This window comes from Lepisosteus platostomus, chromosome 17, assembly GCF_059453375.1.
Source record: "Lepisosteus platostomus isolate fLepPlt1 chromosome 17, fLepPlt1.hap1, whole genome shotgun sequence".
NCBI classification, from domain to species: Eukaryota; Metazoa; Chordata; class Actinopteri; order Semionotiformes; family Lepisosteidae; genus Lepisosteus; species Lepisosteus platostomus.
The window spans coordinates 23,858,404-23,884,546 of NC_142627.1; the positions used below are offsets into that span (position 1 = coordinate 23,858,404).

Genomic DNA, 26,143 nt, shown 5'->3' on the forward strand with positions numbered 1-26,143 from the left:
TGCAAACAGACCAGTCGCATGTCAGAACACGTCCCGTGACTAGCGCCTAAAGCAGACTGTAATCAGTTCAGTCATGCTGTATAAGTGAACTTCTTCTATTAAAAAAACCTTCATAACCTCTTACATACATTTTTCTCTAATCATTTTGCTGCATTTTTAAAATAAAAACTTCTACCTACAGACATGGGCCAACACATTGACAACCTACTGTAAGTGCCTTTATAAAGACAGCTTCTGGGGGTTTCTTAAATGTTTGGAACTACTGTTTCAAGTCAAATTCACATTTGTTTTTTGTTTTTTTTTATAAGGAAAGGATTTCCATTTGATGGTTCTGCGTAAACCTGTGGACAGTGGTTCAGTATTGTCTGCATTAAGCTCTAATGTACATTGGAAGGAGCTCCTGTTTCACTAAACTCAGTGTGTGTACTCTGTACAGAGGACTGCTGTGAGTGTGGGAGGGTATGACATTGGTATCTGGGTGTACTCTGAACTTTTCCACTGGCAAAAAGGCGGAGCTTATTCTTCAAATGGGTCTTCTGCAGTCCTCTGTGAACAGGTTTCCTATAGCCTTTATTTGCATGCGAAAACTGGTTTCCACACCCTTCCAGCAGTGCTGTGCTTTTCTTTAGCGACAACACCTAGATTAGTCTTTGTTGCTTCTTTGGTGGGAAAGTTCTTAAATGCTGGTGTTTTAGGTACTTTCCTTGCGCATGTATATACGCTTTTATGCTTTTTAATGCTTCTGAAGACATTTTAGATTTAATGGGAATTTAAGAAGGGATCGATGAAGATTTGCCTGTTACTGACAATGAGAAAGTAAGTTTCATCCAAGCCCATTTAAAGAAACGTAATACTGCTTTGAGATACTTATTTAGAAAAAAAACACAATTGTCTTTATGTTTCAAAATTGAGGATAAACTGTGGAATTCTTCTGTCTACTTTTCATCATCTAGTAAAATGCATTTTTCTGCAGGGTTCTTTATCTTGAAAACTTTGTTAAAGTTGTGCTCTTAATTTGAAATAACGTTCTAAATTTACTTTAGCAATATATTTCCAGATTGCTAACAAATCTGTACTTAAAATAACAGTACTACTCATCAGTAGGCATTTAGGAAAGTGTTAGGTGTCTTGTTTGAATGACAAGACAAGCACACATTTTGAATGGAAATATATGCGTTTCTTTCCTGCTAACGGAAATGTTTTTCCAAGTTTAAAGGTGTCAGATTGATTGAAGAATTTGTGTTTCTCTACGATGAATTTAGGGAGAGATTTATTCTTTTAGATCCCCCGTATTCCATTTTTCTTTCTAGCTGTGAACTAGCATTTGAAAGGAAGCATTGTAAATTGTGAAAACATTGTGAATTAAAGGTACTTTAGGCTTATTATAGAACTTGAAATAGAATATTAGGAAAACCTATTATTTCGCAGATAAGTTTAAAAAAAGTTTTGGGGTTTTTTTTTTACCCAAGCAGGTTTGCTCTCTAATAAACATGTGTGGGAAAGAGTGAATACAACTCCATCATGACCTCAGCATGCGGGAACATGTGACACACATGTTGCACACCAACATTCTACTGTAGGTGTTAGCATGTGAGGTCAACATAGTTATCACTCAGAAAAAAACGTTGCTTATCAGATAACATTTAACTTATCAGTCCCTTACAGATTGTTTTTTTTTAATTAGAATTCAGTGTTGTCATACATGCGTTTGTTTTCACTAAAGTTTTGTTGCTATGCAATCCAGTGCTGAAATATACATTATTGATTATATTGTTCTTATAGCTGACAGTACAGTTTTACCCTTCTGTATCAATTCTACAGAATACAGAAACCTAGAATACAGAAAAATTAAAAGTAGTTCAGATTTAAAATTTTATCTGGCAGAGTTTTCTTTCATCATTTAAAACCTGCAATGAAGGACTGGAGCAATAACTTGTGGAGGGTCAGAGCTGTGATTAAGTCTGAGCCTAAGCCCATGGGACGGTACGATAAGGCAGTCAGGAATCTTTTTCAGATTTAATACATTCAGCTCTTAAAGAACTGAATGTCAGCACAGGAGGAGATCACACGATGACCAGATCTTGGATATTTTGAGAATTAAGAGCACAGTTTGATTAAAATGCGACAGGTATCTTGCTTTTTTAAGATGGATTTTTTTTTTTTTAATATTCTGCTTCTTAGATAGACAAAACCTTCTGGTGTGCTTGTTGAATTAGTTTCAAATATGAATGCTTTCTGATCAAAGTACTCTTTTAATTTTTTTTTTGTCGTAATATATTTGAATATGCTCTATGATCATTTTTAATTCATCAAATATTATGCCTATGCAGAGTAAAAGCTCTCTCTAGGATTCTTATCCTACTTAGATAACATTAAGTGACTTAGAAGTGTAACTAAAACTCCGATTCATTTTTAACAAAGAATAGAATGCTCCATGTTTGAGAGAAATAGGAGGGAATCATTATCTGGTTTTAGCCTCTGAGTCAGCATCAATCTGCATTATGTGGGAAGTTACCTCTTCTAACTGAGCTGAGAGCAAGACTATTAGATTGTTCAACTAATCTGATCTGGAACAAGGATGAACTGTCATGCCAGTTCATTTATTGGCTACACTGCTATGTAAACAACTCCAGGCTGAGACAAGACAGTGGGCTTTTTACATGACGTAGTCTGTTAGGACTACCTTTTATAGCACTTCAAACTTGTTCTAGTCCTGATTGTTCACTGTGTCTGCTGGTTTTCATTTCGATTTAGTACTGTACCTAGTCCTCTAGGTAACGCCTTTAATTGATCTGTTTAGCTGTTTCTGTGCACATTCTTTTATTTCACAAATACCCTAAAATATACAATACTAACCAAGTATATTATTCTTAACAACCTTCAATTATTGGTTATTGGATGAGACTCTTGGATCTATTTCTGCTGTTTGCATCTTCAGTGGTGACATTGTAGGTAATGTACCAGAAGGATTGAAGTTCTGAACCTCAGAAATTGGTAAAGGGTTGATATCAATAACAAAAATCATTTGACTTTTTATGATCTGAAAGAAAATTGAAAAATAGGGATCAAAAACAGTTCAATTCTTATTAGAACTGAATTACAAAAATCAGAAGACCATAGATTTAGAAGTCCCTGCTCTAAAGTATTTACAAAAAAACACAACCTTTGTTTATTTTTTTTGCCATAGAGATCTAATTTTTTGAAGATTATTCTGCACACCCGTAGAAATGAAACACATTTATTTGAAATTCATGAGGCAAGGTTTACAAAAATTTCATGCCAAAAGTTGTATAACATTAAAGCTTGCTGTAAGGAAGATATGCTGATATCAGGCATGATTTTGCAAGCCTGTTCAAGTTGATCAGACCAACATTTTTGTGCATAATGCGTAGAGACCGTATAAGACAGAACATCAGTTAATCTATGTGTAGTTTGTCTTTGTGCCTAATGTGTGTGTACAATATACCCTGAAGTGCAAACATACTGTATACAACATACTGAAATTGCTGTCAAACCTTGTTTCTTATGTCCTTTGCTTGTGCTACATTTTCAATCATAGAATCCTTTAATTCAGCTAACTGATTTTTTAATAAAACATCATAAAACTTTTGCTGATTTCAAGGTAGTTTTAGACTTTCTCTATCCAACATTTCATAAGGCAAAACCATTCAGAATGCACAGTCAACCAGCTGGCAGTACCAGTAGGATTCCTGTCGCCCTGAATGGGAGACAGATGGCACTGTGGACGTTAGACGAGGCCAGAGCCTGTGAGTGGGCAGCCCACTGTTAATTGTAATTCTGAATCTGACTGGACATCTTAAAAGTGAAAGTCATTAATATTATTGGCTAACACAAAATCATAAAGGATTTTTAACCTGAAAACACTGACCACATTATCCTATTGTCAAACAAGTATAGCATGCACTCTTCATTTTTACTTTGGAATAGTTTATCACATTTTTCAGCCCTAAAAGTACGGTATTAAAATATCTTTAAGGTATCGGAAAAATTAAAGCTTGTTGTTTGTTTTCTGTTTAAAATGCTAGAAGCAGTCTCTACAGAACATTAACTCTATAAAAATTTAGTGATTAATGTGAGTCATAAAATGCTTTAGCTGACAGAAAATAAATACCTGAATACCAGGTGAGCCCTGAACTTTTGATAGTTCATCTATCCGATGTGAAAAGCTGTGGGCACTGAATAACTCTCAGTATATCCTCATTGCTCTCTTTGCCTGAACTTGTACAGTACATGAAGAAAAAGCAAGATGTCACGAGATGTACATTCAGAGTCACTTTAACTGAATTGAAATTTTAAAAATTGCTCCAATATCAGTTTGTTAAAATTTAAATCGGTTTGTTACAGTTATCAAACCATATCACTTTCATCATTTTTTATAAGCATCTACTGGTGAACTCGTTTAATTTACATTTTATTGATTTAATTTCCACTTTTCAGGCTGAAGTGAAAAAATAACAAACCCTGTTGCTATAAACTTAAGTCTTCTAGATTCAAATGTTGCCTTACAGTAACTCAGTCTTCCTGGTGGACCTCAGGAGAAACACAATGTGACTGGCACGCTTCTTCTGTGTTTTTCTGTTAGATGTTTCATACAAACCTTTAGCACTTGTTGCTATTTGAAATAGGGTTTGAATGTAACAGGATAAATTGCCTGGAACATTAAAGAAAATTTAGATTAGGACGCCATAAAATCTAATCATCAAATGAGTCACTTATATTTGCTTCAGTCATACCTCACTCCTCACGAAGTCACCATCATGTGAAGCTCGTGCCTACAGAGGTTTCTAGTGCAGACCCAGTCGAGGGAGTTTGAGCCTGAAATGTCACAAGGGTGACGAAGACTTGGCATCCTGCAGCTGGTGTGCAGTGGTGTTTCTGTCCCAGCTTGCTGATTGGTTTCGGGTGGGAATGTGGAGGACAGGTCCAGCGCTGGCGGGGACTGGGGAGATGTTGCGTCAGACTGCTTTGTTCCCATTTTGTTCTTCTTTGGGGAAAAAATGAAACTAATAAAAATAGGGCACAAAAATGACACTTGATTTGCTTTCTAGAAATGATTAATGTGTGATAAAGTGTTGTTGCTACCTCCTGCTCCTCACACCTTGCCTAGAGGTGCCTTCATCATAATTAATTGTGCTTAATTTCCTTCTTCAATTTGCGTGTGAATTTGCATAACTTCAGTTTTTCTTTTGATTTCACAATACGTTCCTTGACATGTCAGCTATTTCACAGGTTTCTTTTTTTTTCTGCTTGTTTCTTTTTTGGCTATCTGCTCCGTGGATAAGATATCATGGGCAAACTCTAGATAGCGATGACCACTATTTGCCACATATTTCTGCTGTTTTTTATGTACTACACATTTTCTCACTATTCTTACTATCTTGTTTTTCCCAAAATGAGATGGTAAGATATAAACTACATGCTTCTCAGACGTCTCTCAGCTGGTGAACATTTGGTGTGATCGTCTATAATCTTCTGTAACGTCCCTGGTAATCCATATATTTTCTGTACTGTGAAAAGCTGCCTAGACAGTTAAAGGCTTTCTGGAACTTGATGATATTGAGCAGTGTTGCATCCGAAACAAATATCAGTAGTATATCTATGTGACTAGTCTGTGATTTAATCCCTTCCTGTTATCTTTGTTTTCCCATCACCTGAGCTTTGTTATCTATTAAATAATATTTTTCTAGGCTAGGAAAAGGGGATTCTGTGATTTATTGTAGTCTCTTTATTCTAAGCTTTATCTCCTAAGAAACTCTACTTGAGGCAATTAGTGCTTCCAAAGTATGAAACCAGACATTTTTAATAATGGATTAGTTCAGGTTCTGCCAGGTTGAGGCTGTGGAGAACTGTAACCTAACTTGTCAAATATGAGGTGCAAAGCAGGAAACTCACTGGATGGGATCAGTCCATCACATGAGTTTCACACAAACACATACAGGGACAATGTGGAAACACCAGCTAACATAGATTACATGTCTTACATGACTGTGGAGGAAAACTGCAGCACTTGGAGAAAACCCACAAAGGGAACACACAAGCTCCACACAGGCTAGAACTGAGCCCCAGAGACAACAGCACCGACCCCCAAACCATCATGCCCCTCACCTCCTCCTGAAACAGAATCAAGACAGGTACAGTTACTGTTCACTACCATTTATCATACTTCTTATCAGAGCCTTGGGACTCAGTTGTGGTCGTCTAGGCAGGAGATCAGATATCCAGCTCACTCTCACAGCAGTTGTTGCTGTATGACTTATTGTGCTGTGTTCCCCAGCAGCTGCTCTGCTTCCCTTCAGCCTCTTGTCTCCTCTCACTCATACGTTCCACCTCGTCCTTCAGGCTCAGCTTGCAGGACTCCACGGCAGGAACTCCAGTGCCTTCATGGAGCTCCTGCCATCCTGAGATTCATCTTACAAGTTGTTTCATGATCTCATTTCCCTCTCTCAGATGATTTATTCCACCAGCTTAGCCAACTATCTGTGTACCTTCCCATCCAACCACCAGTCAGTTGAGTGCGTTTAGCCAAGTGGACTGTTTTTTACTTGCAAGAGTTTTTCGTCTGCAATAACTTCCTTAAAAAAAAGAAGGCTGGAATCCAGCCTTCCCGTTTCTTGGACCTTCCTCCAGGTCTCCAATTCCAATCAGGACCTCAACTGGTATCCACTGTTCCTCCTGTCAGGTCACCAGCTGCTGATGTCGTTATTGTTATCTTTGTGCCAACAAAACGTCCTCTACTTGTTTTTCTCTCTTTTGCTGCTTCCCTATTTTGCTGTTACTCTCAGTCTTGTCATGTCCTGCTGTGTTCTGTTGTTGCTGGGTTGCTGTCATTGTTGTTGAATTTTGCCGAGACTCTCTGACTCATCGGCCCTGATCAGGCGTCCCAAGTCCCTGTCGTGTTGGTAGTCACACCTTGGTCCCTCACCAAGTTGGCGTCTTCCTTGACTCCTACCCACCACCACATCCACCCTCCCTCTTTCGTGTTTACAACTACACAGGGCGCCAGCTTCTCTTCTGCACTTATCTCCACATGCTGATGACACTGGGATTCCTCTTTCACACATCACCTTCTTATCTCTGCACCTCACTTCTGTCCTTCTGTTGGCTTCATCCTGGTGCCTCTTGTCCTCTTTGGCCCCTTCGCCATGCAGTACTGCAACACAGGGCCCTAGTGTCAGGCGTCTTGAGCCAGCTCAAATCCTATCCGATATGTAGGAATTGACTCGGCAACTTTCCCTTCACTGCTTTCATCTCCAACTTGGTATTCTCCACCTATATTATTAGTTCAGAAAGCATTTTCCCTGCACCCAGGCCATCACTCCCTCAACAATTTTCTCTTAATTGGAGTTGGAGTCCATACTTACTGGAGTAAGTATGGATTGGAGTCCATATAAACTCTGTTTAGAACACTGGAGCTTATTTTTCATTTGGACACTTTAAGTACAGAAAATTAAGCTTTTTACGCTCATTGAGCACATACGTAATGTAATTCACAATTTAAATAATGAGTAAATAGGTCTGTCAATTGTGTAGAATGATTTCTTGGGATAACATAACATATGTGATGTCATAAAAACACTGGGAGCTAAGTTTTTGAATAGAGTTAAAATTCCCCAAATTACTTTATTGAAAATGTCCAATCCATACAACATGATTTCAATTAACATAGTAGTAGCAGTAGATATCACCATGCTGTCTTGAGTAATGGAGTCTGTATATTTACTACAGACATGATTGAAGATGGCCTAAATGTAAGAAATGTTTCCTGGGGAAAGAAATGTTCTGCTTCAGCAATAAGCAGGCAATGTAACAGAAGCCAAGAAACTGGTATTATTGAAGGACAGGCCATACCCTGGTAGACAGGGGGTTGCCACACTGGCCCAGGACTATCACATATGTATTATTCATCTGTATAGTCAGCTACAGCCTGAGAGATTCCAGGAAGAGTTAATCATCAGCAGAATGAAGCTGACCATCTGCATGAAAATGATATTCGTGCTCAGGGGCTCCTCAGGAGTAACCTTCATCGCCGAGGGATGAAATCACTGTCTTCCCTGGGACAGTGAATTGTAAATAGAGAAGGGGGACTGTTTATTTCAGTGATAAATGCTGTATTTCAGCGCTATTTGCATTGTTCAAGCAAAGCAGTTATTAGTGGAAATGTGATGAAGTAGAGAGGAATATCTTTTTACATGATTATAAAGCCTTTAGAGTGGATGAAGGCTAGCTTTACCGCTCAGTGATATATTGACAAATAGCATGAACCAATGAGGAAGTGTCAGTTTTCCAGCAGGGCAATGCAAGCCCACAAAGATCTAGGATTACAATGACACAACAAGAAAACAATGTCTAGGCTTTGGTGTGGCCAACTCTCTTTTATGACCCGAGTCCAGCAGAACATCAAAGGGACTATTACACCCCCACTCTATGTACGTCCAGGGCAGGGGAGAGAGCAGCATGTGAGCTGGGTTTAATGGACACACGGGCACAAACTGAATGGCAACACAGAGTGTATCTGCTAGAATATTAATGACAAAAGTTAAAAAAACATACTAGCAAGATAAAAAGGTCACATTAAGGGGGAAGGGGGAGGCTGGAAAGCACATTATAAAAGAAATCTACTACAATTATCCTGAAAACAATAGCAATGGCAATGCCAAAAAAAGTCTTCCTCACACCTACAGTAACTGACTACACCAAATTAAACTAAACTAGAAAAACATAGAAGTGAAGTTAATATTAACATAAACATCCCTATTACAAACATTTGACCAGTTCTCCAGTATTACCCCCCATAATAAGACTGCTCATTCCAATTAACAAAGAATATGAAAAAGAACAGGGACCAACCTCCTAATGCCTTCAAAGGCAGACAACAACCTTCATTACAGGATAAAAAAGAGCACAGCAAGAGTCTATTTAAAGATCTATTAAAGGTCTGTATTGTCTGTACAATGTTACCAGGAGTATATACAGTAAATGCTCAGGGAAAACATACTTGTCATTTAAAAAATACACAACACTTAAATGTATTTTTACTTATTTTGTCTGTGATTGTTTATGATATCTGTATTAAACATATATTTCATTAGGTCCATTAGACTTGAGTGTTGTATTTCTTTTGTGCATACTGTAGGTGTAGTTTAGTATTTGCATAACTCATCCCTTGGGCCACCTTTAGGCCAGTGAAGACTATATTAGTATTGTTCTAAATTAAGATAATTATTTAAAATTTCTCTGACTTTATTGAGAGGATAAATAATTTGGATATGTTCTTAAATGCTGCATTAAATTATAGGTATTTATTAGATCTTGATTATTTAAAACGTAGTGTTCTTGCCTTCATGACATCTTAATACACAAATTTGCCATTTACAGAATTTTTAAAGTTTAAAAGAATTTCTTCTTTTACACCTTAAAATGACCCTTGTTTTATCACACAGTAAGCACTTCGCTCCAGTGTACAAAGAAATACAAAAATTTAAATCCGAATTCAAAATTTAGGACACAGTTTTTCAGTAAGGAAGACATTATTTAATTAAAATGTTATTTTAGTAATCAGTCAACCAGCAGTAAAAATGTTGGTGCTTAGGGATTCAAATGGAAATTTGAGTTATTGTTCCATCTCCTGATTACACTTGATGTGACAAAAATATGTCTGGGATTCTACACCAAGAAATACAAACACAGCATGAAGAATCATAGTCTCCAGCTTTTAACTATACTGTATCACTCTCAGGGTCACAGGGGTATGCACCCTCACCACTGCTGCCTCAGGTCAGCCCCCCACCACTGGGGACTTGAACCCAGGCCTCTGGCTTCACTCAGCAGGGACCCAGCCAGCTGAGCTAAAGGGAGATATGATATTATTTTAAGAACAAATCAAACACTGAGCAATAAGAACAGAACAGTAACCCAAACTGAGAAAACAGAAACCAAAATGAACCAAAAGGGCTACATCAAAACACCAAGAATAACAGGACAGAGAAGACTCTGTATTGCAAACAAAATGTCTCCAATTAACTGCCTTGGGTACAAAAAGACAAATACTTCAAAGACAAAGCCCAAATATTCCAGAGGTGAAAGTACCAAAGGTGATTTATTTTACATACTCAGGTCATTTAATGCTATATGCGTGCTTTCATATTTACATTTTGAGACAGACAAGGAAAAGATTAAATTGGAAAATGAATATAATGCATATATTAGTAAAACACAGTAATAAATTGATAATAGTATTATTGAATAAGAGAAATTGTGTAAAGGAATGGAATGTGTTACAAATACATGTAGTTTAATAAGCATTCAACATCATGTAATATGAAAACACATCTTAATTCATGTAAAATAGTATTAGAATTGTAGTTATCTAAAAATGTAATACATGTGTTCCAGGTGTCCAGTATTAACATCTTGACGTCCCTTCGAGGAGCTGCATAAGGCAACAGTAACGATGGAATCTTTATCACTGCTGTCTTCTCTGAAAGGAGAATTCAAGCCCGAAGACTATGTTCTGCCACATTACAAAGAATCGTACCGCCTAGCCATTGACACTCTAGTGAGTGGAGGCAAGGAGAGGTATCAGGACTTTCTTGTGTCTGAGCGCATTGGGGACTTCCTGTCGGAGGAGGAGCTGGAGTTCATCATGGTGAATATGGAGAAGCCTCCTGCAGCCAGCCCCTCTGAGGATGATGAGGCACCACACGATGACACACCCTCCACGGGGACCTACTGGCCGGTGGATTCTGATGTGGAGACTCCAGACCTGGACCTGGGCTGGCCTGAGTTCCTGCCTGATCCCATCAACCGCACCAAGATTGATCTGTTCTTCCACCCCCCTCGCCAAAACTGCCCCACCATCAAAGAAGTTGTAAGAAAACACATCCAGGATGCAAGAAAGGTATTAAGGACATCCTTTTGACACCACTTTAAAAACCCCTAAAAACTATAGAATTCCATTTTTTAAATATAGCCAAATGGTTTTATTGATTGCTTCAGTTATTCAGCATCATTCATGAATATTCAAGTATACATTTATGTTTGGTACATGAAAGAAAAACCTTCATTATCAGCATCTTGAAGTTTCTTTTCCAGTAGTTAAGACAGATCCTAATTAATGTCCAGGAGTATGAGGCTGACCAGACCCTCCACCCCCTTTTTTATGAGGAAGGAGCTGGGGAGCTGCTGCAAGGGTGCAGATGGGGTGGAGGGGAAGGTGGATAAGAAAATGCAAAGGAGGTACTCAGAAGACGATGTATTTAGACATAGGAGAACGGAAGTGGGTGAGATTAGACTTTGGCTTCCTTTTAAACTTTCTGTTGAAAACACTATATTTAGGCTACCTATGATCTTTTAAACAGCAATTTTAAGATTTTTAACTCTAATAATAATATTTCTTTATTAGCCCTATACAATTTCTTGCATTAGGAATTCATCTTTTTGCATACCCCAGCTTTTTCTCCAAGGAGACACAGACAGGGAGAGAAGCTGGGGGTCAGAGCACAGGGTCAGCCATTGTATGGCACCCCTGGAGCAGATGGGGTTAAGGGCTTTGCTCAGGGGCCCGACGGAGTAGGATTCCTCTGCCAGCTGCAGGATTTGAACCGGCAACCTCCCAGTCACAAACACAGATCCTTAGCCACAGAGCCATCGCTCCGCCCAAGCCATCTTTTTCCTCTGCATTTAAAGCAGAACAGGGTAATGTTTGCTTCAAATTGTAATTAGAATCCCAGATCCAATCAGTCATTGTTAGGCAAATGTGAAGCATTACTTAAAACAGCTACACAAATACGCAATCAGTAATCACAGGACGCCAAAACAAGTGTGCTTTCCGATTTCTCCTTTGGCATAAATGCAATTAGTTAGGCACTTTCATGTTACTCAGACCAAGAGTGATAAGAGCTGTGTGGGGTTCTTGAGAAAACTTAAAAGGTACACCACATTGCAGTTACATGACTCCTGACTTACAATGCCCTTCTGCTTCCAATTGATCAAACTGCTGATACAGTGGTTCAACATCAGGGTGATTTCTTCAGTAGAAACACAATTGATGTAATCACCTGAGATTTCTGTCAACACTCCCCGCTGCTACAGAATGGGAATCCCCACCATTGCTTACTTTCACATGATAGATGGCCAACTTGTGAACAAGTACTAGGAGAGAGACCTCTGTGCATTTACAGGCACACTCTCAGACCTGCTGTCCATTTTCTCCTATCTGAGCTCATTTACCTGCTATTCGCCATTTTCTGACTCCTGCTGATTTTCCAAAACTATATGTAAGTATGTGTGTGGGCGTAGAGTAATCATTTTTAATCTTTTTCCTTTGTGTTCTCTCTTGCTAGATTTAAACATCAACTGTTACATTCTGACCACAGGGAACAATTCCCTGCTATAAAAACCACCCTGTGCAAAATTTTCTTTATATCATTTGGATTTCCTGTAATCTCTTCCCTTAATTGTGTCCTGCTGTGTGTGTTTTGCCTGGCTCCCTGTGGTTGCTCTGGTCTGGCAGTAATTTGTATTACTGAGTCAGAAGTTCTTGCACAAGGAGGCATGCCTCTCTGTCACCACAATAACCCTGTGACACAGTGCGTTCTCACACACGCCTAGTCGCAAACGTCAAGAATGATGTCTTCGCTAACATGAAAATGAATGAAAAAAATGGCTTATGCAACAGGTGAGAGAACAATATAATGCAAACTACACAAAAATTATTTCAAGAATAGTAATTACTTTATGGAGATTACATGATGTTTTCATGTGTAAGGATTCAGTGCTTTTGCCGTCAGGTATATTACCAATTGTTTTTATCAGCACAGAATGCCCATCTTTATTTCAATCAGGAATTTGAGATGTACAAATGGTAGGTTCTGCCCGAAGTGTTTGTTGCATTCACAGCTATGAATATCTTTAAACTCAATATCATTGAAATCTTCATGCAAATTAACATGACATTTAACCCATTTTGTGAGTTTGCATTTCTGAAACACCTGAGAAACACCTATGTTCATGTTTCAGCTTGGAATCATTGGGTGAATTTCCCAGTTTCATACAGCATATCCAAAGCCACAGAGAGCTGGAGAGTGATTAACAAGGTTTTACCCACTTCCCTGCTTCACTGGTAAACATATTTTAAATAAGATATTTAACAAATTCAGCTCTGTTAGACAACTGTTTGAGAAGTAGTTCAGGTGGGTAGCTGCTTTTTAACCAGCAAGTTAGTGAGGTCGCCATGGGCACCAGAATGGGTCCCAGCAATGCCAATATTTTTGTCGGCTGAGTAGAATGCTTCTTCGCTTCCTACACTGGCTTTGCCCTGGACCTCTACTACATTGTAGACTACATACATACTACAGCGATACAGCGTTACATCGATGACTGCGTCGGTGCAGCCACGTGCTCTAATGACCAGCTAGAGCACTTCCTGCATCACTTCACCACTTCAACTTCCACCCGTCCCTCATGTATACAGTTAATATATCCTCCAAAACTCTTCCCTTTCTAGACATAAACCTATCCATTAACCATCCCCGACTGCTTCGGTCTAATACAAACCCACAGATTCACACAGTTATCTTCTGTACAGCTCATTTCACCCCAAACACACTAAAAACTCTCCCTTTTTCACAGTTCCTTCGGCTACGATGACCCTGCAGTGATGAAGTCGATTTCCAGAACCAAGCACTCAAAATGCACTCTTTTTTTATCAATAGAGGATACCCCACCCACGTTATTGACAGAGCCCTTATCCGAGCCAAAAACACCCCACGGAACATATACTCGATCAGGAACCCCTGGCCTAAAAATTCCTTTGGTGCTTCCCTACCACCCTAATCTACCTGCCCTACCTTCCACACTCTCTATCCCCAGGACTGTTAACGACAGCTTTCCTATCCTACAGGATGATCCCTCCATTGGGACCCTCTTTTCTGACCACCCCATCATCTCATATTGCCGACCACCTAATCCACATAACCTTCTTGTTCACGGCTCCCATGACCGCCCTCAACAACCATCCACACCAGGCACTTTCCCCTGCAACACAACTTGCTGCATCACCTGCAAATATTAACTGTATCCAACACCACACTCGTTCAAGGCCCCTCAGGACAATTCCGGAGCACTCAGATGACATCTTGTACCTCCAGCAGCCTTATTTACTGTATCTCTTGCAGTAAATGCCCAGCCATCTACATTGGGGAAACAGGAAGGAGACTCGGAGACCGCTTCAGAGAACGTCAGGGCTGTGAAGATTAAAGATCTCTCCAAGCCCATGGTTTCTCATTTCACCTCTGACGGCCATGATCACACTGATCTCTCCGTCTGCGTTCTCAAAGTAGGGTTTCTCAACTCCCATAGCAGAAAGACATCAGAAACTAAAATTATCCTGAAACTTGGTTCACACCTTCCCCCTCCTCTCAACGACAGACTTGTTTTCTTCTAATCCTCTCTATTCATTTGTAGGTTTGGTTTCACACCTCTCCTCACCTCTCTCGACCTCGCACCACATGATTGGCCACTCTGCCTCTCCCCTGCTCCCGCCTCCTCCTCTCTCCTGGCTGTTGTTTTCCCAGGCTATATTATCTTGGCCCTGTCTCTCTCACACCTGAAGAAGGCTCCACGGGCGAAACGTTGTGTTCTCTTTCTTCTTTTTTTCAGCATGGAATAAACCTATTACTTGTTCCTATATTATCTTTGCTGACCGCCCTATCTTTCTTCCACCCGAAAAAAATTCCACAGCCAAAACGTTGTGTTTTCTTTCTTCTGTTTTCAGCAGGAATAAACCTATTACTTGTTCCTTTGCAACAGTTTGAGAATGTCACCTACTTAATGGCATACCATTTAGCAAATATTATTAACGCCATTGGTAACTAAGGCTTTTCAAAGAAGATTCAAATCCAATTTTATTCCAAAATACCCTGTCTGTTCATCTCCAGAGTGAATGGAAGCATATTTTTGAAAGCACTCCACCAGCAAAGAAAAAACTTTAATGAGAGAAATGCACACATGGGAACTGAATAGATTCTGGCTACCTGTGCCGTATCTCAGTCTTGCTGGCTGGATGTTAAAAAGCTTCAATAGAAAACACCAGGGGTTAGCCAGACACTGGCAAGTTTTAACATTCAATGCAAAAGAAATTTAAAGCAAATTGCATTTTTTTCCCATTAGTAAACAGCAGCTTTCTCACTCAAGTTTTTACATTCTAGTCTCATGCAAAATTTGATACTGTACATTCTGGATATGCTGTGTGCTGCTATTTTTAAAAAATTAAGTGTATTTTTAATTATTTTAAATTTTCCCCTCTCATTTCATTCCAGGTCATTGCAATTGTCATGGACATTTTTACAGACGTGGATATATTTAAAGAGGTTGTAGATGCTTCAGTCCGGGGAGTTCCTGTTTATCTACTGCTTGATGATTTCCAATTCAAAAGCTTTCACACTATGGCTGAAAAGCAAGAAGTTCACGTCCAGAGGCTAAGGGTAAGAAAAATTATGAAGCTTCTAACTCAGTGTTTTTCAGCCTTTCCCCCCATGGTACACTTACAGGAATCTGAAAATTCTCTAGCACAGCTGCCCTGTTTCAAACAAACACACACACACATACTGTACATCACCGGTCTAAGCACTTTGTTATTAGTATTCTAAGCAAAATTATTTCAGCCTTTAACCAGAGTTTGCCTCATATTTGCCTTATTCTGGCAGGAATTAATACAATGAAGCATATTTTCTGTCCATCAAATGTGAAAAATGGACCGTACACCACACGAGTCCCACACGGACAGTCTTGGGTGGCCAGTCTCATGTGCATACACCGAATGTGAAACATGATACTTTGATTACTCCATGAAATTAATACATAGGAACAATTTGCATTCATTTTTTATTTTTCTCATATGTGACCCTTCCTAAATTCTGTGCCCATTCCCTTAAAATCTGAAGGCACACCAGTGGAAAAATGTTGTGCTTCCTCATGACATAAAAATTCTGAAACTGAAGTTATAGATACAGCACTAAATGCATGTTACTTATTCAAGGTATTACAGAACCTTTCCAGTAAAGTCAATACTGAATTCATTCTTCATTGTCTGTTTGGATGAATTCCTGCAAATTACAAATCTAAATATTTTAAAAAAAGAACACAAATAAACTTTCACAAAGTCGTAGAAATAAGCGCCTGATATTATTTTATCTTGACTTTGACCAAATCACTTAAGGTGATTAAGGTCAGATGCACACAATTTTTTTTTCGTTTCCAGGAATCTTATGGTATTCTCACACTCCTAGCTAATCAGAGACTGACTACTGTTTGCCCTTCTAGATTTTCTTGTTGAACAGCCCATTTCTCTCAGTTACAACTCTTTCCAACCACCTGTTTAGAACACAAAAACACCTTCCTCAAAGCGTTATGTGCTGTTCATGACCTATTATTTCTGCTGACACACCATCCTGTACCCTCCCTTTAAGCGTTGCCTAAACAAAGTTCTGGTTGGTTCTGCAGAAAAAACAGGGATGTTACAGGTTCAAACTTGCTCGTGAAGGCTGAATGGAAGACTGGATTTTTAAGCTATATGCGTATATGTGATACATACAGTAGCTATGTTTAGTTATATTTTTATGTGATATGTTTTACACACATTTGTTTCTAGCATTTACATTCCTGGCAGGAAATCTAAATGAAGCAAAAACTATCCATCTTTGAAAATCTGGGAAAGACAGGACCTCTCAATTGAACAGACCTTTTTTGGCTTGTCTGCAGGAAAAGCCTTTATTATTCAGCTGATTTTCACCTTGCTCTTGTGTTTCAGTGAAATTCAAATTAATAACATTATTATAGTACTGACATCTGCACAGAGATTGTTTCAATTTGTCATTTACATTAAGTGTTCATGGCCTTTGATAGGCAATTTGGCTTAAAATGACAGGCAATAGGTAAATAGCTTCTTGAGTCAAAGGCTGTTTAATCTGAGCATCTGTTGACAATAGAAAATATGTCTCAGGAACCACTTCAAATTGATTTATTGTTAATTTTTATACTGATTTAAGCATATTCTGTGGTATTGTAGCAAAATACAATGACAAAATTGGACATTAATTCTTAAAAAGTCTTACTGTCACTTTACAGTCCCTAATTATCAAGCTTACAAACATTTTCTTAGGAGCCTGGAAACAACTAGAATAAATACATCTGCTATAAAAATATGTCCAACAACTTTCAGGCTTGGCTATACTCTTATTTCATAACAGTTTTGAACCTTTTCAAGAAGCAATAAAAAAGGCAATTAAGACATCGTCTGCCACACCCACTACAAGCCTTTGGCAGAGTTCATGCACAAACTTGTGCAATGCTGTTAGTAACAAACACACACACAGAAAAATGTACTTGAGATAATATTAGCCATACTGCTTTTAGGGATATCTTTTTACATTGCCATCATTTATCTGCTGGCTAATCAAGAATTTTTACAAATTAAATATTATAAAATACAAATAATATGAAATGTGTTGCTTTTGTGTTTGCAGACAGGCACCTACAGTATAATACCACTGCCCTGAATATGTCGATGGTTCAGACAGTTTACTCAGACTCTGCAATTTCGCTGTCTTGCCCATAATGACAGAACAAATATCTAGAACAATTACTGTTCAATAAGCTTTTTTACAGCACTTGGCTTAGGGACAGATTTTTCAAAGTCACCGGCACTTTACTAATGAATAAGGATATCCAAGTTTAAAACTGATTTGAACCTTTGTAAAAAAAAAAGAAAAGCGAAGAGATATTTCTATAAAAAGTATTGTACAGGAAATGGAAAATAAAATACACATACAATCTTAATTTGGAGAACAAGTTACACTATATTCATTGGCTAATCTTTTTTAATGTCCAGGTAGTTAGATCTGGTAGTTACAATGGTATTCACTATACCGTACAAACATTAGCAGCAATGGAGTTGAAAACAAAGTTATTGAGACAGATTGGCAGTCTGCGCAGCCAGGTGAGCTGCCCCAGTTAAGCTAACTTCTCAAATCACACCTCCTCACCTCCTCAATTACAGGTTGACCAAACTACCGAAATAAAAAGAACTACTCTACTCATAGTGTGTTTTCATCTGTTTGTGGTTGGTGGACAAACTAGGGGTTATGAAGATTAATAAAATGATTGCCGTCCCCAAGTCAATAAATGGAAATTGCTTGTTGTGAGAGATTTGTATCCTTGGTTGCAAAGACATGATGGAGATCCAGGGTTAACAAATTTAAAAAATACATTACTTGTCACAAATCTGTTTTGAAAAGAAAAAAAGGACTGAGCAGGATGACAAAGTATTAGTTTAATTACTAATAACCAGGGAGCTGGATGTTTGTATAAAGCCCTTGCATATTCGATTGTGGCACTTACTCATTTGCATTTCCTGTGAGTTGGGTTTATATCAGTACCTTTTCTAATAAACCTAAAAGATTATATGCATATGTATTGCTGACTTATTCAAAGAGGTTGCTCGTGACAGTATTTTACTAACTGCAGTCTTTAGAAGACTTTATAAAAGCATTTTTGAGCAGTAGTTCTATACAACACTCATACTACCATCTATGATCTTACTGTTCCCTTTAAAAAAGCACTTTATCAAAACCTTCCCTTCCTTCTTGATCTATAAATTTTACTTTTGCTCTGCTGAACCCTAAGGCTTAATGTCATACTGTATATTTAAACATTTGTGTACTTACAGGTTGTCTCTGCCCCTGGCACATCATAGTTTCAAATTGGCACCCATTTGTTTCTAAAATACACCTGCATTTCAAAATAGCTATACAACATGCATTGCAATTAAGTATGTTTCCTGACTGTCCCAGAGATTTTGTGAGTTATTTCACCTCTCTGGGACAAGTGTGACTCATTGCGTTGCAGATTGCTGTGTGACCCCATGCCATTGTTTTGGTGACAGGATTTTCTTCACTTACACACCACAGCTGTGGAAAACCAGGGTGAAGTTGTAAAAGACTCCACTTCTGTTTTTATAAGTTCAAAATACATTTCTTCACACTTGCATCTCCCGATTTTCAATGTAACTGTGTTTGGCATTCTTTGTTTGCCTGTGTCATCCTGATATTTTAGCCATTCAGAATTGTTTCTTTCTTCAGCTTTTAATTGCGATTTCCACATATCAGTTCTACTGGAAACTGTGGCAAGCGGAGGAATGGGCAGCTCAATTCTCACCACAATTGCATGTGGAGATCCTGCTAGATGAATGGAACAGGACTGGGCTGTGTACATATGTACAAATCTTATGGAATATATTGCGTGATGTTTTCTTACCCTCATTATGTTTCATTTTGCACAGAACATGAGGGTGCGCACAGTAAAGGGCCAAGAATACCTCTGCAGGTCTGGAGCAAAGTTTCATGGAGCAATGGAGCAGAAGTTTGTCTTGATTGACTGCCAGACAGTGGTGTATGGTTCCTACAGGTACAGTATCAGAATTTTAACTTCCTGCATTCCAGAATTATGAGATAGCACATTTCTGAATTCTGATTTTTGTATAATATAAGTAGATGATAATATTGTAATCAAATGTTATTATTTTAGTGCACTCAAAACCTGCAATAGTTGGCAATTTAAAACATAGATTATAGATTACAGAAGTAGATTATAGCTTCATAGTTCAATGCTCAACACTGGTGAAAGAAACAAAACAGTGTCATGTTATAATTTGCTTAATAAAAATTACACTATCTCTGGCATTATGATATTGTAAGTTTTCACACTGAAAAATGAAAGGAATCAAAAATTACAAAGGGCATCACAGTGATGCAGTGGTGAGCATTACTGTCTTGCAGCACTGGGGCCCTTGGTTCAATTCTTGGGGTGCTATCTGAATGGAGTTGGCATGTTATCCCTGAGTTCATGTGAGTGCTCAGCTTTCATCCCAGAGTCCCAAGACATACTGACAGGATAATTGGCTTCTGGGGAAAAAACGTCCTAGTGTGAGTGTGTCCTTGTTTGTGTCTGTTCTGTAGGTGTCCTGTCCAGGGTGTTTTGCACGTTACTTTCCAGGGTAGGCTCTGGCTCCCCTGTGACCCTGTACTGGATAAAATGATCCTTAAAAGGATGTATGGAAAAATATTATGTTTATTTTTAGGCTGTTTTCTGTTTGTTGGCACTATAAGCCTGAAGACATTACTCATCATAAGCATGTCTTTCAGCTTCATGTGGTCCTTTGAGAAGATCAATCTCAGCATGGTGCAGGTAATCACTGGCCAGCTTGTTCAGTCCTACGATGAAGAATTCCGAATGCTGTTCGCCCGCTCCACTGTACCTCAAGTATTTGCTCCAGAGACCGTATTTCTGGACAGTAATAATGGAAAGTGGCAGAATGGAACTGGCCCTTTAGCCTCACATGTGTCACATGCTGGTCAACAGTTTGAACGAAGAGACCATCTGCGACACACCCTTGACACAGTTTACATGAAAGCTTGTGGAAGGCAGTACAATTCGAAGAACAACCTGGGAGACTATGACAGTGATGTATATCATAAAAGAACACCTACCTACACACCAGCAATCCATACCGGCTTCAACGTACAGAACAGAATTCAACAATTTCAGCTTCCTGAGACAAAAAATTACTTGAAAAGACACAGTTATGCTGGAGAGAAACAAGAAAGTACCTATCTTCCCCAGAGGGCTACAAGATACTTATCCAGCAACTGGAATGTGGCAGCAGACAGTGATATGCACACTGCACCTGGAAGGAATGAATACCTCTCTGGTGGTATTGGGGATCAGTACCACCAGGGAAGACTGACCCAACCTTACAACAGGACGTCAAATGTCCGACAGTCCTTTCATGGCACTGACAAGCAAGTCCTTTCATTGCAACAAAACATGCCAACTCTAGAGCGAACTGCAAAGTCCTTCCTGAGGACATGGAGGATTGAATCATACCTGAATAACAGTGACTTTCCTGCTGGGGAGTCTGGGGACTACCTGGATCACCTTACAATCCCCTACGAAGGTATGGACTGCAAAGACAACAAACCGAATCCCCTTTACATGCATTCACGCATGCGATCCTCGCTAGTCTTCAAGTCCACGATACCAGAGCAGCCAGAATCTAGCAGCCTTGCAACCAACTCATCATCTTCTAAGCTACACGATGATCCAACTCTTTCATGCGGCAACAAGTTTTATTCCTCACTGCAGAGAAACCCAGTAATCCCCATGGAAAACATGATGAGGCAGGAAGACTACATGCTAAAAAGACGCAGTCTGCAGATCTACGATGAACCCAAGACAAATCTGAGCTATGCAAATGGCAAAGAACCCTACCACTCTGTTTACTCCACCCTTAAGAGAGCACCATTAAAGCAGCCTGATTTTGCACAAAAGGAAGAGAACTATTCTTATAACAGGCATAACTTGAATGGTTCAAAATCAAATGTGGACTGCAGTGCTAGAAATGGATCATCTAGCTACATGTTTGGAGCTCTTGGACAGACGAATACAATGGTTCGGAACGAGGCTGAGAGGACTGGTCAGAATAATCCTGTTGTTCCTCAACTGGAGGGACAGAGATCATCTTCACAGCACAACATTAAGAATGACGTGGACAAACACGTGCCTTCAAACTCTAACTGGCAGACACCACCCTTGCGAACTGTGTCTGTTAGTTCTCTTGGAGAAAGCAATGGCCAACCCTCCCTGAAGTCAAACAAAGGGAGTGAAGGTTCACCACGCTTCTTCAAAAAGAGCACCAAAAAGATCAAATCTCTGCTCAGCTTATCGGACAAAAAAGATAGCTCTTCCAAGAGCAAAACTGACTCCAATTACAAAATGTGTAGCAGTTCTGACACTTTAATATCCGATGATGACGACCGGAATTCCAAATCGGGCAAAGGGAAGAACGGCAGCACAACGAATTCCATCAAATCTGTCGACAGCACTGCCCATGCCAAAGCAAATTCGAAGCCTCAAGCAAAGGAAAATCATTTTTCTCATAATGTTGGAGGTACATCGGCCCCGCGATTCGGGACCGAACAGCTCCATTATCAGACCGAGCAAGAGCAGCAAAGCACCTCCGACGTCTCCAACGCGCCTCCCAGCACCCTCGAGCGGCGGAGGCCGCAGTCGGGCAGCGCTCGCTGCGAGAGGCCCGGCCTGGCGACGGAGGCCTTCCGCAGGAGCCGTCTCAGCGAGAAGCGGGTGTACAGCCGCTTCGAGCCCTTCTGCACCTTCGAGAAGCAGCTGTCTCCCGCGGACCACACGGTGACCGCCACCACGACCATCCATGCCCCCGAGAAGAAGAGCCTCTTCAGCAGCCGCGCAGGAGCCGGTTTACTGCCTCACAACGGTGCGGGGTACCAGGCATACCCTCCCCATGAAAACAAGTTTGGGAGATTCATGCAAAGAGTGGGAAATTTCATTCACAAACACAAGTGAGCGGAGACGCCGGACACTGAGGATGGGAAACTCATCACACCAGTGTCACATCAGGACAAACTGAGAAGCAGATTTCTTGGGCACGTTTTTTAGAATATATGCTGCATATGTACAGTATCCTCCTAGTACTGGTCTTGGGGTCAAACTGTGTACTGTGTATTATGTAATGGACTACATTTTGTATTACCTCACATACTGTATGTGCTTTTATACAGTCTGTTCTTTTATTGTAAATATTGTAAAAGCCAGATACATAGAACTGTTAACCTGTAGGGAGATAAATGTGATATTTGCATTTTAAGGCATAAAGGGATCGTTCTTTGTATTCAGGGTTTCAGGAAAAATAAGATGCAAAGCAAATATTTTAATTCAGTCTGATGTCAGTGGAGTGCAAACTCATTGCAAAGTGGAGAGATAACATGAATTTCTAGAGTAGCTACACAGACTTTAGAATCTTTAAAAAATAGGTGTAATGGGATATGTCATGCTACATTACAGAAATGTGTGGTAGGGACAGTGTATAGCAGGCTTAATTACTATTATAATTAGACACATACCTGTGAACAAAACTGATGCCATTCAATGAAAACCCCAGTGTAATTACACAATTGAACCAACAAATGGATTTTAAACACTCCTTTATTATCATCAATAATTACCCAAATATGCAGTTAATATGTTAGCAAGTTAATACTGTCCAGCAAGATGGGGCAGTGGTCAGTGATCTGCATAGAATCTGTATACATACTGGTTTGCTCATTGGGTTCCAGACAAATTGTGCTTTTTGTGAGTGTGTGAGTGTTTGTGTCTGTGTGATGGACTGGTGTCCTGTCCAGGGTGTGTGAGTGTGTGCGTGTTTGTGTGATAGAATGGTGCCCTGTCCAGGGTGTGTGAGTGTGTGCGTGTTTGTGTGATGGACTGGTGTCCTGTCCAGGGTGTGTGAGTGTGTGCGTGTTTGTGTGATGGACTGGTGTCCTGTCCAGGGTGTGTGAGTGTGTGCGTGTTTGTGTGATGGACTGGTGTCCTGTCCAGGGTGTGTGAGTGTGTGCGTGTTTGTGTGATAGACCGGTGCCCTGTCCAGGGTGTGTGAGTGTGTGCGTGTTTGTGTCTGTGTGATGGACAGGGTGTATCCTGCCTTGAACCTGTTACTTGCCGGGATAGACTCCAATTATCCATGTTCTGCTCGGTTGTGGTGAACTAGATGAGCTGGGTCAGCTTTTCCCAAAGCAGGTTCACACCTGTGTGCTGATGTGAATGAAGTCAGGTGACACAATGAATTGCTGCCTCATGATTTTTCATCATTCTCAGAGGGGAGTGACTGGGGTTTGTATTAATATTACAAAAAAACATTTACATTCTGCAGAAAATCCCTGATACATCATTTAATATGGCTCACTACTGTATAACCCTGGCCAATTATTTGCTACTAATCCCATTTTATGGACAGCTTACCGCAGTTCACTTCCTGGCATTCTTATTGTTCCTCTTTACTAAAAAAATTAAATGTACCATTTTTTTGCAAAAAGTGATCCAGGAGCACTTCTAGTGTGTCACAGTATTCAGAAAGGCAATGCAGTAGACAGCCCCACTGACTTCATGGTAACAGCTCTCATTCTCAGGAGAGGACCGATATCCACCAAGAAAACTACTGCCCATCAAGTGGAGAAGTGTCATAGTACTGAGGAAATTTAGGTAGGCTTGACTGAACAAGACAGGAGTGGACTTTAGCCAGGACACTGGGGATTAAACCACTCTTATAAAAAGTGTTGTCTGGTCATTAAAGACCAAGTAAGCAAAAGTAAGCTGGACCTTGTATAGTGCCATGTCTGAAGTATGACAGATCCAGCAGCACGGTCTCCCCTGTTACAACACTGGGGCATTGCATTTGAAACCTCTGGTGCAGGAGGAAGAGCTCCACCTACTGGTCCACCAACAGTTACTACAGCAGTCACCTGAATTTCCTCAGATGCCTCCACTCCTGGTACCAACTCTGCTTGGTACCTCTGCTTATTTAGCTTTTGAGACCCGAGGAGATCATTTCAAAGTGGCAATGTTGCTCTCAAAACGCATGGAGAAAAATGAGACATCAGCCTTTCAGATCCACAGAATTATTTTCAGCCTGTATTTTTTTAAATGGGGGAAAGCCTCCATAAAGGCTAATAGGACCACTGCCACAAAGCTCTCAGGCTCCAGTAATACTCACGTGTACTGTGTGAATTTTACATGGGATCTTGTCATCATGTTGACATTGGATTTCTCCAGGTGTTGTAGTCTGGTGTCCCTGAATTGTCCTTTTCTTCTTGCATGTGTGTGGGTGCTCTCGAATGGGCTGGTGTCCTGTCTGTTGTGAAGAAGTTCCATACTGCACATTGAAACACTGGTGTCTGTGAGCATTTTTTAAACAGAATTAAACAAGTCAAAGTATAGTGCAGTGAAAAGGCACTATGATGTTGAACAAAATACTTTGCATGCATAAGAATTTCTTCTGTATTGTCAGTGAGAAACCTTAACATAATTAGTTATAAAATGTTATTATCATAACAGGCAAAATAGGCAAAATAACAGGCAAATCTTAGATAAACACCTGCATCAGTCTGCTAAAGACCTAAAACTGTGACAAAAATTCACCTTCAAGCAAGAGACCAACCTTCTGAATGATACAAGGGCTTAACATTAGGGAAAGTGAACGTTCTTGAGTGGCCCAGTCAAAGTGACATGAATCCAATATGGAAATGAAAATTCTTGCCATCAACAAGCTCCAACCAATCTGGAAAGTATGGGCAAGTTTGCAAAGTAGAACGGGCTAAAATTGCACCCACGTGCAAAGTTGGTAGATGAATGGATGCCTTCCAGCATGTAGGGGCATCACCATCCTGTTGCTGTTTCTGTAACATTCATTTTGTACAGGAGAGGGTTGTTAGCCTTGTGCCCAACCGCCAACATGGAGGACCTGGTGCCCAACATGGGACATGAACCCAGTACCTGAGATTATGAGTCTCATGCTCTACCAACAGAACTAGTCAGGACCCTAAAGCTGGTAGAGACCAACCAGCATACAGTATTTTAATCTTTTTGCTTTGCTGTTATAGCTGACGTTTAACTGGCCATTCACACTTTGATTACAAATATTCATATGAATAAAATGTGTAAATACAATATAATTTCTAAATCAACATAAAGCAACATCATTGGATGGGGGTTCATACTTTGCAGGTACTGTCCTGTATAAACTGTCCTACTGCATATCTATTTTAATACACATCTTTTCAAACTGTTTAGCAGAATGTAGTACTTTAAGCAGTGTGTCTGCTGTCTGCTGTAATACGCAGCACATCTGAGTGCTGTTAATGAGTGCCAGTTAAAGCATGCAGGGGTTTCCGTGTCGTACGCCTTACAATTGTGTGGTGTTTTGTCCAGGTGATTGCTAAGTAGTGTATGTAGTTCTTAGAGTGCAGAGAACAGTCTAATACAATATCATTCATTCATTAGCAGTATCTCGGAAGTCATCTTTAAATGACACCACGTGACTAGTACTGGAGAGCAAAAAAGTTAATTAAAAGTAATTATCCAATCTCTGTATATGTCTTTGTTTGTTATGTGCAGCGTGTAAAGTATCATGGATAGAGAGAGATTTTGTGCTAAAGTGTCCTATTTTAAAAGGGGAATAAAAAGAAGTCAACCATGAAAA

General features: G+C 39.7%; 1 protein-coding gene across 2 annotated transcripts; it reads left to right on the forward strand.

The window, feature by feature from the left end:
- Positions 1 to 567: 567 nt before the first annotated feature.
- On the forward strand, positions 568 to 26,143 carry sack1b (scaffolding CK1 anchoring protein B). 2 transcript variants are annotated; one of them, XR_015927884.1, is made up of 6 exons: positions 568 to 816; positions 10,414 to 10,918; positions 15,339 to 15,503; positions 19,358 to 19,482; positions 20,220 to 23,278; positions 23,579 to 26,143. XR_015927884.1 is itself a non-coding variant. In XM_088609681.1 (5 exons), exons 2-5 carry the CDS (start codon positions 10,472 to 10,474, stop codon positions 22,453 to 22,455), a joined length of 2,973 nt encoding a protein of 990 aa, XP_088465807.1. In that variant the 5' UTR covers positions 568 to 816; positions 10,414 to 10,471; the 3' UTR covers positions 22,456 to 26,143. The 2 variants fall into 2 exon arrangements, 1 of the variants encoding a protein (XP_088465807.1); XM_088609681.1 differs by having other exon boundaries at positions 20,220 to 26,143.

Excerpts from the sequence above, each read along its gene's own strand:
- sack1b (XM_088609681.1), top strand. The coding sequence starts at position 10,472 with ATGGAATCTTTATCACTGCTGTCTTCTCTGAAAGGAGAATTCAAGCCC. Across the intron at positions 10,919-15,338 it reads ACATCCAGGATGCAAGAAAG|GTCATTGCAATTGTCATGGA; the intron begins GTATTAAGGACA and ends ATTTCATTCCAG. Across the intron at positions 19,483-20,219 it reads GTGGTGTATGGTTCCTACAG|CTTCATGTGGTCCTTTGAGA; the intron begins GTACAGTATCAG and ends CATGTCTTTCAG.